An 18,666-nucleotide genomic window follows, 5' to 3' on the forward strand; every position below is an offset into this window, starting at 1 on the left:
GTATTAGCGGTGCTGTTTTCTAGAACAAAGGAGGCCTAATATTAGGATTTATAGATATATCTAGACCCTATCTACTATTTTGCTGAGAACAGTTCGATTTGTCGTCATGCCGAAGGCAAAGTAGAAGAAGAAGGGAGCTGCTGCTCGCAACAAGGCAGGGGCTGAGGCACCAGAGAGGACGGTCCGGCCGTCAACTCCGGTTCGCCAGGGTAGCAGTGCCGGTGGCAGCGGGGCAGAAGAGAAACAAGACAATGCAAATGTTGAGCTTGTTCCTTCCCTTTCTAATTGTGAAGTGGGGAGTGAAGGTACGGGGGGGGGGGGGGGGGGTCTGATGGCGTGCCCAGAAATAGTTACGCTTGAGCAAGCGCTAGCTGGCCCAGGGAAAGGTCTCACGGTGGGTACGTTGCCGTCGGGGACGGCGGGGGCAGATGAATTAGAGGTTAGTGAGGGACGATCTGCCTCTCTTGGGCTGGGGACTAGGTCTCCTGCCGCATCCGGGGCACCGGAGCCATTTGTGAGTGCCTGCGACCCATTAGGGGCCGAGGTGCCTGTATCACTGAAGGAGAAAATTTGGTCGAGCGAATAAATTGATTTGAGTGTGCTCCTTAAACAGAATTTTGGCACACGCGATGAATTAGGCCTAGGCCTAGGGGCATCATTGGGTGTAGTTGACACTAGGGCTACTTTGAGTTTGTGCCAATTGGAATTTGGTCTTTGTTTGCAGCTCCAACCGCAGACAAAGAATAGGAAGATTGTGTCGGTAGAGCAGTGGACTTCGGTGTTCTTGGTGTATGCTTCGATATATATTGAGAAGCATGTTGAGAGGGGCAGGGAGCTAATGAAGTATATGGATTTAATAAGGCATGCAGCCTGGGCGTTTGCGGGCTATGGTTTTAGGGACTACGATACCCATTTTAGGGTTAAACAGGCCCGTTTTCCCGGGCGATCATGGGCGAGTGTTGATGCTGAGTTATGGTTGATGTTGGTGGCTTCCAACGGTCTGCGGCAGCGCCCCACTGTACCCCATGCACTGAGTCAGCAATACAGGGGGGACTTTGGTGCAAAAAGATATTTTCTTGGCGGCGGAAAAGGGCCCGGAGGACCTGGCGTGGCTAGCCGGGGCGTCTGCTTCGCCTTTGACAGAGGCAAGTGGCCACAAGGTAAGGCCTGTATTTATGAACACAGGTGTTCCCGCTGTCAGGCGACAGGAACGGTGCAAAGCAATGTAACCAGGGACGAGCCTTGCCCGGTCAGCCTATTTCTTCACTCTCTCCTCCATCCTCTAATACGTCTCTGTATTTTTTAAATATTTTTTTTCTTTGTTTCGTGTGTGTGTGTGTCTTTGATAATGCATGTCGTCCCGTACTTCTGTCACCTTATTTTCAATTTTTGCTATCATTTCTTTTTTTTCTTTAAAACATTTTTCCTATTTATCACATTTTACTTTTCCATTTTATAATATTGTATATTTGTACATTTTGTACAATCGAATGAATTTCCACATTTCATTAACTGTTATTACTTAGCCTTTTCTCAATTACTTAATATAAATCATTTCTTCAACTCGCTATAGGGGATCCATGCTCTACAAGCAATGCTTTTTAGTGGATCCCCTCATTTCCATACACGCTTAATACTATTTTATACAACCTTATATTATATAATTATGCTGAGGTAAAATTGATCTTGTACTCATACTTTGTTTTGTATCTGTATTTGATTTATATTTGTCATGGAAATGAAAATAAACTTCTTGATTCTTGATATGGATACTCAGAGATTCCATCGTGTTTTGGGCCCAGCGCAGGACGGAAAAGACCGGCAAGGCGGATCTGGGACTTGGGGCATCCGTTCGCTGATTTGGGTGGAGTAATGGACTGGTTAGAGAGAATCAAACGCCATGAGCCAAATCCGTCAGTTGTCATGATGCACGTAGGGACAAACGACATTGAGTCCCTTTCGAGGAGACAGCTCGTCTGTGAAGCTTATAAAATTTTTGACTCCAATATGGGCAGTTTTCAGCTAGTATGGTTAGACATTTTGGAGCGGGTACGATATGAATATGGTCCTCCAGATGAGCAAAGGCAAGTTGGACTTGAACGGAGGGCTACGAACAGGTATGCTCGGTCCTTAGCTTCCAGATATGATGGGAAGGTCGTAACACATTCAATAACTCATAAAGATGTTTCACTATTCAGGAATGATGGTCTGCACCTAGCCGATGAAGGACTTGATAGATTTATTGGCAAACTAAAAGCTGGCTTGTCATATATTAGATGAGTATTGTTTTTTATTATGCATTTCCCCGCAGTTTCTCCGGCAAGACAGGCTCCTGTCCGTCCAATGAATGGTATTTCATTGGGAGCACTGGATGTGTTTTTGGACGGCCAGGAGTTGGTATCGTTGGAGTGATATTATTAACTTTGTTGAAATTTACTGCTGGTGCATTTACATTTGAGTGTATGATATGAGTAAACAATTTATGAGTTTATTTTAGAGGTGCACGGGGTCGAATGTAGGGGTGGTTTATAAAACCATGACAATGTGATATACCCCCCCCCCCCCTTCACCACGCTCGGTGATTTGGCGATAATAATAGTAGCTCTAAATTGGTGCTGGAATAAGGAATAATTTGCTCACAAAATTGTTAGGCTGTCATCAATACCAACGGTAAAAAAAAAACGGCAGATATGTGTGTTCTTTGAGGGGGACTATTAATCTTTGGTTGATTTGATTAGGGCATGGATTTTGTAGACTCATGCTAGAATCATTTTGAGTGTTTTTTGCGACGATCATATTTAAATATATTCTTGTTTGGTGGTAATTTGGCAATTATGCTGCCAATATCACAATTTTCATAGAATATAGTGGGGTATTCCTTCCCATGCTAGGCCAGGCATGTGGATTTTAATAAATTATGTTCTCATGTTATGATGTAATTTGCAGGTCCCCAATCGGAACTTAGGTGAGGGAGACCTAGCTATTTCTACATAAAAATTTGTAAGAAATTTGTTAAGCTTAAGTAATAATATTGTGTCAAGCTTAAAGTTTAATCTTAGCCTCACCTGATCTTAAAGGCAGGGAGGCTGGTCTATACACGGTCATTCATATATTTATATATGCTATAATTGTGCCATCTGTAAGCAACCGATTAAGCTTAGTTCATAGCTGTACTGGGATTCCGGGCCGGCTAGCAGGGAACCAGTGGGAAAACAGCAATGAATTCAAACTCTGAATTTTGGAGGGGGGCCTTCTAGCCGGGCCCCATCTTTAACCCATCTCCGAGGAGCTTAACAAGGGTATCGGTTGGTGTCAGACATTATCAGTATATACATGTATGGTGATATCCAGCTTTTATTTGTGACAAAAGCAAAGTTGGAAAGATGCACATTCATCTCTATTTCATTGAAGCTACGACAAAAGGCAATTAAATTGTCTTATTTTGTTAGCCATGAATAATGTTAACGTAACAGTTAATGCCATCTTCTGTGCCAGGTCTGACCACAAGACTATTGGGCAGAAATTAAAAATTGTGTTAAATTTCTTTGCGAGATGCCCGATGAGCACCACAACATTGATGTGCTAGTACATCATTCCTTCTCTCTCCCTCTCTCACTTTCATTATCAATTTTCTTTGATACAGCATGAACTGTATATTTTCCTCTTATTTATTTAAAAATTCTCTTAGATCAAATTCACAATAAGACAAATTCTTCTCTACCAAGAGACATCTTCTATAAGATAACACGCTAAACATATACTTTCATTCATTCTCTTAGATCAAATTAATATAATTGCACAAAAAAGGCACATTCTTCTCTGAGCCATCTTTCTATACAATGTCCCTATTGCAAATGCCAAGTTTTTTTAGTATGATCTGAAGAATATTTTACCTCTTTAAGAGAGTGTAGTAGGAGGTACTGTCTTTTCTGCTGCGTCTCTATTTCGTGTAGAACAAATGGAAGGTACTTGGGAAGGTTGCCTACACTAACATTACCTGGAAGGAAATTAATTATTCAAAAGAAAAGAAGAAAATAGAAGAACAAAAAATAGATTAAATATACATGTTTGCAAATTCAGCTTTGCAATATTTTTTCTATACCTTTTGACTAATTCTTTGTACAAGTAATCATATTGTCATGATTTCATGAAATAAAATTCCACGGAAGAGGAAAGAAATATTCAAGAGGGATAAATATAACTTGTCCTGGGAAAAGAGGACTTTTTTTCCAACTTTGGCTTGTGCTTGTCTTGCTCAGCATCACTAGGTTATCACAATATTTCTGTTTGTTTATGTCCCAAATAGAGAGCTTTTCAATAAAAGTCAACAAGGGAGCATTTCATCAATATTTGTTGTCTGAGAAGCTGTCGGATTTGGCAACTGTCCTTGATTTGGATTGGATGGGAAGCATGGGTGTCTGTTACTATAGCAACTGCTAGAAAACTACATTATTTGTCCTTTCATGAAATGCTCCCTAGGTGAGTTTAATGTCTTGTCTCGTTTTCCTGTTTGTTTTTCGAATTATCACTTTCAAGATAATGAAATGAATGAAAAATCATAATGTCTTACCAAGGGCATAAGAAGCAGCCGATTTGACCTCTTCACAAGGCGATGAGAAAGATTCTACAATGACCTTCTGAAGCTCAGCCTGACCACTCAAATCTCTGCATTAATAATAGTAGGAATATTTGTTACTGTTGTAGTCAGTTTCAGGAGACACTGTCAGTCACTTTTAGCTTATAAATTCAATCATAAGTCTTGATATTTGAAATCATATATGGGTCTGATTCTCACAACAGGAAATATAAATCAATTTTACTGAAGTTAAATTAATCCACAATTTACGGAATGCTACCTTATGATGTTCAGCACAAAAAGTAAACTGATGACTGTCTGTTGTACACTGATATTCAGAACAATTACCTTATTGTGCACTCTCATAGTGAGAATTATTACTATCTTAATTTTCATCTTCATAGAACCTTTTTCTTTCGGAAGAAACTTACACATGTTTTCCAATCTCTCCAAGGGCCAGTAAAGCAAACAATCTGATAGAATCCGTTGATTCAGAATTCTGAAATAAAAAAAAATAGAAAAAAGGATTATGAAATGCAGATATTGACCCCATTTCACATAAGTAAAACTAGGAGGGGATACCACACACACTCCTGTTTTTTCAAGTGCTCAAAATGAAGGCCAATAAGTGTATATAAGCAAAGTTTGCACCTACAACTATTTTACTCACGATTTGATCATTTTCAATGTACATGCATACTTGCTTCAAAAACGTAGGTAGAAGGTAATACCCCGTGGGGATTAAACTACTTTTATGAAATGGGCCATACTGTCTGAACCATCTATAGAGACTTTAGTTGGTACACAGACAAACAAAAAGTTTTGAATTCACTCAATGTGAAAGAAAGGTATGAGTTTTGATTATTTATGCAGATCAAGTAATTACCCCCCCCCAAAAAAAAAAAAAATACAACAATGATTTATTGTATAATCACTTTAAAAAAAAAAAAATTACTGTATGTAACAAGATATGAATAATGATATACATTTTACCCAAAAAAAAATCAAAGAAACACAGGTACTTCATAAAATAGAGCATCAATGGATAGAAATACATACATTTCAAACAAAACAGCCTATTAAAATTATAAATTGAACTATATAATAACAACAAATAATTAGAAACCCCCCAAAAGAGGCTTAAAGGCTATCATATAACAAAAAAAGATTTTGAAAGAATATTCCTTCTCACCTTTATATCATTTACAAACTGAACAACAACAGCTGATCCTTGGTTTGCACAGGAAATCGTTAAAACGGCAACACACTTTGCAATTGAATGGAAAGCCTACAAAGCAATTAAGATTTTTAAAAGGTTAAAGTCATCATGTCACAAGAAAAAAAAATCAAAGATAGCATATGGATGATAGCATTCAGGTTTCATTATTGTAGAGTGAATTAGGGACTTCAGATAAAGTAAGCATAAGGCTCTATAGAAGAACCTTTTTTTTTTTTTTTTTTATTTAAGTTTTTATTGAAATAAATCATAACAATCACAATATTTACAAATGATTAGCATGATGAAAAAAGCATAAAATCATGGAAACATTACAATAAAAAAGAGGCAGATATAAGATTATAATTATCTAAAAGTTTTCAAGAGGGAGGCGCCGAGATAGAAACAAAAAAGACCGCCCTGAAGAACAGAAGCCAAATAAAAAAATCGGACTAGAATGAGGTCAGACAGCTGAAGGTCCCCCGCCACAATTCTCTCTCTCTCTCCCTCCCTCCCCCCCCCCTCTCACTCTCCCTTCACTCGTACACACGCACATTAAAACCTTATCCCCGTACAAACACAAATATCATTGCCCCTCCCCCCCCCCCTCCTGCATACGACACACACACACACGCTCACATAATTAAGAAAAGGGGAGGAAACCCTCAGCCACGTGACTCCATCCAATCCAAGATCCTGCCAAATATGGACCATCAACACTTTGCAAGTTCGAGAAAAAGGTCAGGAGGTCAAACATTCTCCAGAATGCGCTTGCATAAATTAAGTCTCGGAGGTCGCCCTTGAAAGTACATACATATGTGTGCATATAGTATACGGACGAATCAAGCAATACATTCTTACACCGTACTATGCATTGAAAGATAACAGTTCAAAGATAAACATGGTTTTCTTCATATAAAAATAATGTACAAACAATAATCACTATATCATATTATACAGTGGCAGTATGAATTTTAACTTAGAGATTATTAGGTAAGGGGAACAATATAGGTGTCGAAAATCTGTAAAAAACGAGAAAAAGATAATTTAGATATCAGAATCGTGGGTCACAGGAATAAATACAGAGGTTGGCATGGACAATTCTACAAGAAACTTCTGTAATGTAGAGGAAATAGTGCAGCATGGTCACTAGCTGTAAAGTATACATGCAATAATGATACACACCCTTAAAGGTCAAAACGCCATTTCTTAAAATGACTATGCAGTCTATTTTTCTTTTTAGCTAAAAGATATTCAATTTCTTTTTGTTTTTTAACCACTGATTTAAATGAAATAAAATTTGGAAGAATATTTCTAAACTTGCAGGAATAAATGTGATATTTCAAAAGTAAAAATAGATATGAAAGAAATCTGTCAGTGCTTATGCCAAAAAGCATTTCAAAGTTAGTTACAGACAAGTTCGATTTCAATTTCTGTGAGATAACAGTGATAAGGTCATGCCAAATAGGAGTAATCTTTTCACATTCACAGAATATATGGATTAAGGTTTCTTCCTTCTTTCCACAGAAATAGCAGTCAGGAGAATCTTTCCTCTTGATCTTAAATAGGAAACTGTTGACTGCAATAGTTTTATGAAAAATTTTAAAATAAAAAGACCTTAATTTAGTGTCAATAGTACAAAAGAAATTAGTGTAATGAATCTTCTCCCAGCTAATATCAACAGGTAACAATAAATTATCATTCCAATATGCATATTTCTTGATTGGAACATGAGGGCTAAGTAGGATGTAGTAAACACTCTTAGGAACTTTTTTGTAATGTAACAAATTAAACACAATAGTATCATGAACACCAATAATGTCGACATCAAATTCTACCAACCAGCTCTCTGGGATATTTTTCATCAAAAAATTAAACTTTCTTCTATCTCTCAAGGATATACCAAAATCAAGTACCAATTCTTCGAAAAGTTTATGTCCGGGAAAAGGAGGATTAAACAAATCTGAAATTGTAAGGATGTTTTTATTAAACCAATCTTCATAATGAAAGTAAGGATTTGATTTTGAACGAATTAATTTGTTATACCATAATGACTGACATGCACTTAGTTCTGAGAATTTGTGACCATAAAATTCCTTAGTGGCTTCTTCTCTGTAAAAATACCATGAACGTAAAGAATCAGCCAATTGAATATTGCCAAGAGAGTTCAAAACACACTCTGGTGCATTACATTTCCACAAAAGAGAAACATCTTGATTAAACTTTTCCAAAAAGGTTAACTCAATTTTCTTCCAGGGAGCATCAAAATTTTCATCAAGAAGGTTTTTAACCCAAGTCAATTTCTGGGAAATGGCGAATAATAAGGGATCAATCATTTTAAGACCAGCATTTCTATACTCATTACACATAACTTTTCTCTGCACTCTATCCCTACCTCCACTCCAAATAAACTTGTAAAAAATCTTGTTCAACTCTGTGAAAAAGGAGCGAGGTATTTTTATACAAAGAACTGAGAAAAGATAAATCAATTGTGGCAATACAAGAGTTTTGATAACACAAATTTTGCCTATTAAAGAGAGATTTCTCATCCGCCAACAATTTACAGTATTTTCTATTTTTTTCAATCTCTCTTTGTAATTCAAACAGTACAAGAGACTTAAGTTTAATGAGAAGTGTACACCTAGGCATTTAAATTGAGTAGTTTTCCATGAAACACCCTGGCTAGAATAAGGAAAATTTTGGCATCCTTTTTTAGATCCAATCCAGACCGCCTCTGTTTTACTAAAGTTTATTTTACAACCAGAGTATTTACCAAAATTTGACAAGACATCAAAGAGTTTGGAAAATGAATTATTTGAGCCATCTAGAAAACAAACTGAATCATCTGCAAATAAAGAGATTTTAACTTCAGAATTATTTTGCAAGGGGATACCTTTAATTTGATCGTTTTGACGAATAGAGAGAGCCATTATCTCAATAACCAATAAAAACAAATATGGGGAAATTGGGCAACCCTGAAAAATTCCTCTCCTCATAGAAATACGATTAGTTAAGAAACCATTATTCAAAACATAGCTTTGACGAGAAGAATACAAGGTTTTTATTGAATCAATAAAATTTGTGCCAAAATTAAATTGTTTCAAAGTTTGAAATAGAAAATTATGAGAAACACTATCAAATGCTTTCTCGATATCGAGTAACAAAATAGTTCCAGGGATATCATTAAAATCTGTATATTCAATAATGTCCAAAATAAAACGAATATTATGACCAATATTTCTTCCCTTCATAAAACCAGATTGGGCATCGTGTATAAGGGAGTGTAAAGAACACTTTAAACGAGTTGCTATACATTTGGCTAGAATTTTGTAATCTGTGGTTAATAATGTGATAGGTCGATAATTCTTTATGAACAAAGGATCTTTATCTTTTTTAGGGAGAAGGGTTATAACTCCATTTCGTTGAGAAGACGACATAACACCATTCTTTAATGAAAATTGGATGGAATCAATTAACATATCGCTTATATCATTCCAAAATACAATGTAAAATTCAACAGGCAGGCCATCTAACCCTGGAGTTTTGTTCATTTTCATTGCTTTAACTGCATTATACAATTCACTTTTGGTAAGAGGTGTTTCCATGAACTTCTTATCATCCTCAGAAAGTTTTGGAACTGAAATATTAGCAAAAATTGCCCCATTAAGATCATCATCATCTACGCCTGAATTATTATCTGGTAATGAATATAACTTGGCATAAAAATCATGTATACTTTCTAAGATCTTTGTGGAATTAGTGATCAAATTTTCCTCATTATCATTAAGCCTATTTATATTTTTCCTCTGCCAGGATCTGTTTTCCAAATTACAAAAATATTTGCTACTTTTCTCACCGTCTTCTAACCATCTAACTTTAGATCTGATAATCAAACCTTTAGTTTCAAACTCATATATCTTATCCAATTTATCTTCAAGTTCCTCCAATTGTGAGAACAAGGGGTCACCAGCTACATATACATTATTTGATAATTGTATCTTAATTTTATCAATATCAGCCAATAATTTATTTTTTTCTGAATTTCTTTGTTTTTTCATACGGGATGAGTATTCAATACAGACTCCTGTAATGAAACATTTAAAGGTATCCCAGATAATGTTGTTGTTACATTGGGAGTCTTGATGAATAATTTTAAATTCCTTAATTTTATCCTTAACTAAATTAATAAATTCAGTATCAAAGTGTAAATAATGGGTATTGAGTTTCCAATAACCTTTACCTTTCACTGGTTGATTATCATTGAAATCAACAGAAACAATTGAGTGATCTGACTGGATCCCTGGTAAAATCTGCGATTTCTTGCAATTATCCAAAAAGTTATTTGAAACTAAAATAAAATCTAATCTGGATAATACTCTAGGGGACTTTTGATGTCGAGTGTATTTTTTCAAGCCTGGATGAAAAGATCTCCACACATCACATAAGCCATATTCCTCCATTAATACAGAAAGCATTTCACTAGTTTTAATATTTGAATGGTGATCTCTAGAACCCTGATAATCAATGTCGTCAATAACTGTGTTAAAATCACCGCCTACTATTATAAATTCATTATCAAATTTTTCAAGTTCTGCAAACACTCTCAATAAAAAATCTGGGTCATCATTATTTGGTCCATAAACATTTACTAAAGTGATAGGGAGTTCATTTATTATGGAATTTATAATCAAAAATCTCCCATGAGGATCCTTAAAGATAGATTTAATATTTGTATTTAATGAGTTTCTTATAAGAATGGCCACACCTCTACTATTCGATGCAAAACTAGCAAAAAAAGCTATTTCACCCCACTGGGTTTTCCACAAGTGTTCATCATTAATATCACAATGGGTTTCCTGGAGAAATACAATATCAGATTTAAGGGAACGCAAGAAATGAAAAACCTTTTTCCTTTTAACATAATCCTGTAGCCCCCTACAATTAAACGAACTGAGCTTAATAGACATTATTTTTTAAGATACACCCGATTCCAAAACCATCATCACTATAAGGAATACAACATAGCACAAAGAAGAAAAGGTACATGAATGTTATGCAATCTGCCATTACCGAGGACGTTAAAAAATAAGAATAAAAATAAAAAATAAATAAATACATATTATTAAACATGGAAAAAATAAAGCAAGGCAAGCACAAGATCGAACAAAGGGCTTCAAATCAAAAACACAGCCCTGTGTATGAGTGCTAATAACCTAGACCGAGATCAAAACAGTACACGTACATAAAGGCACCAAAAGACTGACTAGAGAGTAGACTCAGATGAAGTGATGTCTATCAAATACTAACTATGATCACTGAAGGGCAGTAACAATGGATGAAAGTAAAATACAATTAAAGTAAACAGCCTTGGGGTGATATTACACTCATGACAACGAAAAGATACAAAATAAAAATCAACACCAGTTAACAACTCTTTCAAAGTTTCTGATGAAGTAAATAAAACAGTCATACATTATGATACACTATAACGTGGTAAGTCAACCAACGATGTTCAACTTTCCATCTCGAGCTCTGAAGCCCACCCTGTCCGGGTAGAGGAAGAAAGGCCTCTTCCCCTCATCTCTCAAGCGCTTGATGAGATCCAACTTGTTTCTCCGCTTTTGCAATACACATTTAGAAAAATCTTCCGATACAAAGATCTTCTTTCCCTTATTCTCCTTCAATTTAGCGATGCATGCCTTACGAACTCGCTCCTTTATGGTATATGATGTGAAGGCCACGTGTATTACCCTTGGGCTTGGATCTGGCTTCTGATCTGGGTATGAGCGCTTTGATGTTGGTGTACGGTGACATCTCTCAAATGTAGACTCTTCTGGAGATAAGCCCACAAATCCATGGAGGAAATTCTGCAGTACTTCGATACAGCTTTCTCTAGGGCTTTCCGGCACACCATGAAAAACAAGGTTATTACGACGAGATCTGTTCTCTAAATCGTCTATCTTGGCAATCATGTCTTCTCTCTCTGATTTGAGCTTTTTCACTTCTGCCACTACATCATCAAGTTGAATGGCACACGCAGAGATTTTCTCCTCATTCTCAGACACTTTCAGGTTCATTTCATCTAATCTCTCTAGAAGAAGTAACTCCATGTGCTGCTCCAAACGAGTGAAGCGTGACTCAAATCGATCGATAAAACTACTGAACCAATGTGGAGGTGGGTCAGATTTCATCTCACCAACACTGTGCTTAGCCGTACCGACCAGCATCTCCCCTGCAGACGCCACCGCCGAAACCTCCCCCGGGGCGTTGGCCTGAGTCGCGTCAGAATCTTGCACGATAACTTTCCTTGGGGCCGTCAGTTTGGGGTTATTCTTTTCAGGAGTATCTAATTGTCTTTTAGGTCCCATTTTTACTCAATCACTGCCACAGATCATCAATCGACAGAAAAATACTTTGCTTACCGCCAGAATCTTCTCTTTGTCAGAATTTTGGTGAAAATTTAGATCAGCATTGTCACATGGCTACTGTCTCTTCCCATGGAAAAGGGCGCCCTTCCTCTATAGAAGAACCTAACATAATCAGGATGGTCTAGTGCTTCCGACAATCGTCTTTCAATGAGAGGGTCGTGGATTCAAATGCTAGCCATTGTGCTGCACTCAACCGAGGTAAGATGAATGGGAACCCAATAGGATTAATTCCTTGTATGCGCAGTGCTGGACACCGTAGCTCGAGCTAAAGCCGGAGTGATAATAATAGTGCTCCTCAGAAGAGACCATTTCTAAATAGACGGCATGTTTTAATGCAGAGCTTGGGCAGCTTTATGAACTAACATAATTTTCAGTCAAATCCATACATTTACCTGTTTGTGAACAGCGTAGGGTGTGCTAGATGGTTGAGTAGCCTCCGTGGGGCTGTAGACAGGAGCAGTCAGTAGTCCTAGGAGATCTTGGAATCCCATCTTAGCGGTCTTGGTCAAGACTAGAGCCTTGAAGAAATCTAACATGGCATTCAGGGCACCACCTAAATAAAACAAAGAAGGGTAGTGAGTTCTGCAGGATTCATGCATCCATGAAGGTAGCCACAAGACTGACCGGGTAGTACATTGTGAAGCATCTAGAGGGGTGTTTCCACAAAGAATTGAAGCCATTCTTAAGTGCCTACACATACATGATATTTAACACACAATATAATTGATTAATACAAAGTTGCCTTCTAAAAAGTTGTCTTCTGAAAGTGATTTTACCACACAACTGGGATTTTAAGTATGCGTTAAGGTCAAACTTGAACCTTTGTAAAACACCCCCAGAGAAACAACAAACAAGAACAGATAAAATATTTAAATGAGGTAAGATACAAAAAATACACTTATAAATAATAAACAAATAATACAAGGAAATTATGTAATTTTAAGAAATATACAATAGTGAAACAATTCAATTTCATTTATAAAAACAAACACATTAAGGCAACTTGTAAAAAGTCTGTGAAGTGACTCATAGCAGGAACCTTGCTATAAGATAGCAACTTTTCATTGCAGTCTCCATATGATTTTGTCTACAGTGACTGTGATTATTTGTACTGAAAAGCTGTTTGCAGGACAGCTCTGACTTTTGAGAAGGTGCCTAAAATGAAAATCTACCGTGTATGTGATGGAAAAGGGGTTACCTTGAAGAAGCGGAGATCTGACCAGAACAAGAATCTCAACGAGGATGTGATCATAGATCTTTGACATACTAGACGGGTGGATCTCACATAGAGAGGTCAAGAGGTTAAGGGTCAACTGTGAGATGTGAAGGTCACTCTCATTGATGAGTGGAGGGAGCTCTGTCATGATGCCATCCATCATTGTACTGGTCAGAGAGGGACCTGAAAAGTAACAAACACAAACAAAACTAGGGTCAAAGGTCACGCCCTTTCATTTTCAAGCCACATGAAAACTTTGTGAGGTAGAGGGTCGTGTGTCCGAATTCCACTGCAGCCTAGCATCCATTGGCAAGGCATCACTCCACACTTTGGTAGGATGCTACCAATTAGGCGAAGAAATATTCTGGGCAAAGAAATATTGACTACATGTATTATTACTATTGACACTGCAACCATACAGTATCATGGATTGAATTGGTCAACATTTTATTTGAATAAAACTGATAATTGAGTAAAAAATTCATCAGAAATTTCAATTCCAAGTATTTTATCAAACTGGATTTGTCATCTTTCTCAAAATGAATGAATGTGCATTGTTGGGGTGGGGGCATTCCACTTACCATAATTTCTGATGAGTATGTTGAGAGACGAGAGGGTTGCCAATTTGAGAGCTCTGTGATTTTTTCGCAGGAAGGATGCCAAGATAGGAACACCTTGACCCTGTCAAGATATGAAACATAAATTGATATATCAAACAGATTATAAAGATTCAGATCAGTGCTAAGTAAAAAAGTTATCAAGTGACCCAAGAGGCAAGGATTGCATTCATTTCATTCTAGGTTTTGACGTCACCTCAGTGAATATTTATAGGCTCAGTGAGCATTATATTCACTGAAGACAAAGTGAAAGTTAGACCAACTGGGTATTAGACTAAATGAGAAATAGACAAAGAGGGTTTTTGACCAAGTGAAGTGCAGATCAACAAGCAATTAGACAACATGAATATGAACCATCTCCCCACCTCAATCCTACAAAATCCCACTGCTACTAGCATGTTATTTATTATGTTCCATGTAATTAAACTTCATTAATTGATGATATGATAAATCAAATAGAAAATAAAATGTATCAAGCTTACCAATATGGGAGAAAGATCAACTTCGAGGGGTGAGCTAGCTATAAGAGTAAGCGCTTTGACTGTGGTCAACCTGGTAATCTCATTCCGCAGACGATCTAAGAATATCGGCAAGCAAGTTGACAGCTCAGACTTCAGATGGTCACCAAGATTACAGATGATCTGCCCCCTGATCAGAAAAATACATGTAAATGAGGGAGGAGAACAAAAGTTCACCGGTAAGTACTGGTGTATACAGTCACATAACATTTAGTCCCAATGATATATGTTCATCTTTCTTACTTTCCCATTACATTCCATTACATCATAATGCAGTATGCTCTATGCATGATCAGTGGAAAACATTTTTAACACATTCAGGGAATATGTTCAAGTTATATCAAATGAAACATATTGGTTGGTATTCTGATAGTCATGGTTTAGATAAACCTTGGTTAACTTAGACCAAACTTTTATGGAGTGCCAGTTGTCAACTCATTCACCAACTAAGAATAATTCTTATCCTGCTGCAAAAAATGGTCAAAAAATTAATTGAGTCCTGAAATTGCAAGAATAGGAAAACACAAAATTATAATGAATTTTGATGAATTAATTGATACATTATAAGTGCATGAACAAAGAAGAAATATGATGAAGCCCAGCATTCCATAGAAGTTTAAGTTTTTAGTTTAGACTAGGGTTAAATCTAGGTTTGATGATCAGAATACCCACCCATTGGCACCGAAAAGTCAGACTGTATTCAGAGAGCATACATCCTTAATGCATAGTAAAGCCTATCATTAATAAATGATGACTTAGTTTTAATCCTTCCTAGACAACAAGAAGACACAAATAGAAGATCATGAAATGGAGAGGTCAATGCACTTACATGCATGAGATTGCCCTTTCCTTGACCTCTTGGTCAATGTCTGCTGCCTTGAGACGAGTCAGTGTGCAACCGTACAGGTCAAGCACAAACGGAGTGAAATCGAAACCATTGTCTTTCTCTGAAATGAAATACAACAAAATATAAAGAAATTTTCTTGTACTAGTAATAAGATTAAGATTGTTTTGAAGCAAAAACAAATCCAATGATATATTATGACATGAAAATTGATTGAGATATATTAGCTGGGTTCTGTACAATCAAAATATGGTTTAAAAGAAGATCCCCAAAATGTATATGTACAGGAAATAGTAAATGCATGGGCAAATTGCATCAAAACTTATTTCTATGGTAACTTTTCCATTGTGATAACAACCATGGAAACAATTATTTAAATTAGCTTTTGAGCCCCGATATGGTCTTAATGCAATGGGGTCATTGCAAAACTTTTATCATAAACGGTCACTTAATCAATCAATTATAACAAAGACTTGGCCATTCTATCACACATTTATTCAATCCTTTAGTCAGACAGTCTATTCAACAATCGCTTGATCGCTATACATGTATGAATAAATTAAGTGATCCATACATACCTAGTGGTCTAATGACCTTCACTAGAGTCTGAGTAACCATGAGAGCCTCTGATGTGATTTTATAGAACGGATCACCAGCTGCTGCGACCACAGGCTACAAAGAAAACAAATTCAGAAGATATTTCATAACTTTGATGGAAAAGGGTTATTTCAATTGATAAAACTTGATTGATTGGGGATAAGAGGACTTTGCTGGAATTGTATCTTGATCTCAATTCACTGTATGAAAGAAAGTTTAAAATTGTGTTTTCAAACCTCAACATGTATAGATCTCATCTCAATTTCACAAGACTTGTAAAGGGTAAAACAACCCTGTATCCTCTTAGAAGTCATGATATGAATTATTTATTTGAAGTGAAATGAACATCAACAAAACTGAATCAATATCAAATAAGAGTTTGATGAGAAGTCAGATGGGAAAGGTGAATGAATAAGGGCTGTTTCTTATTAATTTTTTTTTTTACATTCCTATAATTTTTTTTCTGACTTTCTGGAATGTCATTTTGAGGAAAACTTTCCTTGACTTACCATAGATTTCTTAAAATCAAAGTGATTTTTAGGTCAATTAAATTAGAAACTTAAATGTTATCATATGAAATTCAGAAAATATTTTTAGAACCAAAGAATGCACCCTGCCTCGAATATACATAATTTTGCGTCAAATCAAGTAAATAGAAGTCAAGTTTACTAGCATGACTGAAATGTTAATTTGAAGGAGTACTTTTCAGATGCCCTGTTACAATCAAATAAATCAAAATTTGAATAGAGGTTAACTTACTGGAACGATGAGAGATATGTGATCATGGAAAGCTTCTGGACTGTGGTTGAGCAGAAGACAGTTGAGGAAAGCCAAGGCATCAATCTTCATGTTGGAACTACTGTTCTTATCACTGGTGGGAAAAGAAAATTGGCTTTAATAGACTTGAGTTTACATGGGGGAGAAGATTACAATTTGCAGACGCTGGACTCAGTTAAGAACAACGGAAAGTCCACGTAATATATATAGATACATCTTGGGGGTTTAGCAATTTAAACTCTCCCATTGAATCAAATTACAGACATTCCTTTGCCTGGTTTAGGCAATGTGGGACCAAGGTTAGTAATATGAGGCAAGGACAATTAAAAATATAATGGCTATTTGCTTTAACATTTCATCTACATGAGCACTAGATTAAACCTGTCTAATACATAAGTTTGAAAACACATATCAACTAACATAGCCTTTGAATTTCGCCAAAATCATAGACACAGAGATGTACATGTATGTAGAATAGTAGCAAGAGGATATACAGATAGGCAAGGGTAGACTTCGTAGAGGCAAAATCTTGTCTTGTCGAATATTTCTGAAGCTGGGGTCATAAAAGAAAATTATAACAAAATGACTGCAAATTACGACAGAATTTTTAAAAAATCAGATATCAAACCTTATTGCAACAGTATACACTCTGTACCAATTAAACAGTTCTAAGAGAGGAATTTCAGTCATTCACTTTTTTAGCACTACTTTAACTCCAGTTTTTTCAACACCGACTTGGATTGATTACTAATGATGTTTCTGGTACTGGTACAACAGACTGGTGTTTGGCTCAAATTTCACAATAAAAAACACTGAAATAAATGACATTTCCTTCAAGCGTCTACTCACACAAGAGAGAACTCAATCCCTGGTACAAGTGATGGGATATGAGCTGTGAGGGCGCCAGGCGAGACGTTGATGAGCTCTGTCAAGAGATTGAGGCAGCCTTGTCTTGTCTTGATACTCTTTTCCTTCATCTGTTTGTAAAGGGCTTTCACTATGTTAGGCACCTGTAGTCTCAAGATGGCTATCGGTCTGTACAAACCAAAAAAAAAAGAACCAAAAAAAAAAGAGGAATGGAATAGACATCATGGCGATGATTCACTCTTACAGTTACATTAAAATTTGAGATGAATTCAATGTAATGAGATTCAAGTGGTCTACCATTTCTTTAAATTGATTTTAACTCTCAAGGAATCAAAGAGTGAAAACAACATCACGACAATGATTCACTGACACTAACAGTTAAAATCAATTTCAAGTGAGATGTATTAAATTCTATGATATTGAAGTGGTCTACATTGTCTTTGAATTTATTTTAGCTCTTAAGAAATCAAAGAGATGATTGATGATACAATATTTGAATAGAGGACATAAAAAAGGACGCACATAAGCTTTATGATGTGTACTTGATAGAGCATGAAACACCAACTAAATGGAGGCGAGGCATACAACAATAAAAATTCTAAATTCTGGCTCATACTTATAATTTTTTTTAGAATAAATTGCTGCATGTACCGTATGCTTCAGTACAAAGTAAAACAAAGAACTGCACAGAATACAGTAAAATTCAGTTGCAATTACACTGTTCCATCTTTGCTTGTTTGGATTTTTATCTTGAAGTTAGATCCGTAAGTTTGAACAAAAAATGTCAAGCTTGCACGCTAGAACACAAGGCCAATGCATTAGTCTGCATGTTAACCTCATATGCACTTGTTTCATTTCATTGTGTTGCATTTAATGCAGCATTTGTCTGCGTTCTGTCAATAACGCAACTGAACGCAAGATGAAAATCCAACGTGTCAGCCAGGCTTTAGGGAAAACCCCATGAGAGGGTTTTTAATAAAAATAAACACAATGCAAAACTAAAAATAAAA

At 36.3% G+C, this 18,666-nt stretch overlaps 1 protein-coding gene and 1 pseudogene across 2 annotated transcripts in view; one reads left to right on the forward strand and one right to left on the reverse strand.

Moving 5' to 3' along the window:
• Positions 1 to 18,666, reverse strand: part of LOC129259743 (cullin-associated NEDD8-dissociated protein 1-like) — a 53,341-nt gene that overhangs the window by 14,365 nt on the left and 20,310 nt on the right. For both annotated transcript variants that reach the window (XM_064098927.1, XM_064098934.1), the window contains exons 14-25: positions 17,639 to 17,824; positions 16,772 to 16,883; positions 15,994 to 16,087; positions 15,401 to 15,518; positions 14,536 to 14,701; positions 14,018 to 14,117; positions 13,419 to 13,619; positions 12,613 to 12,773; positions 5,769 to 5,864; positions 5,008 to 5,075; positions 4,571 to 4,665; positions 3,894 to 3,997 (exon numbers count right to left, since the gene is read on the reverse strand). In XM_064098927.1, coding sequence (XP_063954997.1) covers positions 3,894 to 3,997; positions 4,571 to 4,665; positions 5,008 to 5,075; positions 5,769 to 5,864; positions 12,613 to 12,773; positions 13,419 to 13,619; positions 14,018 to 14,117; positions 14,536 to 14,701; positions 15,401 to 15,518; positions 15,994 to 16,087; positions 16,772 to 16,883; positions 17,639 to 17,824 — 1,501 coding nt within the window. The remainder of the gene's footprint in view (positions 1 to 3,893; positions 3,998 to 4,570; positions 4,666 to 5,007; positions 5,076 to 5,768; positions 5,865 to 12,612; positions 12,774 to 13,418; positions 13,620 to 14,017; positions 14,118 to 14,535; positions 14,702 to 15,400; positions 15,519 to 15,993; positions 16,088 to 16,771; positions 16,884 to 17,638; positions 17,825 to 18,666) is intronic.
• LOC129271721 (uncharacterized) lies at positions 332 to 2,412 on the forward strand (annotated as a pseudogene).

The sequence above is a fragment of the Lytechinus pictus genome, chromosome 1 (genome assembly GCF_037042905.1).
Source record: "Lytechinus pictus isolate F3 Inbred chromosome 1, Lp3.0, whole genome shotgun sequence".
Lineage (NCBI taxonomy): Eukaryota > Metazoa > Echinodermata > Echinoidea > Temnopleuroida > Toxopneustidae > Lytechinus > Lytechinus pictus.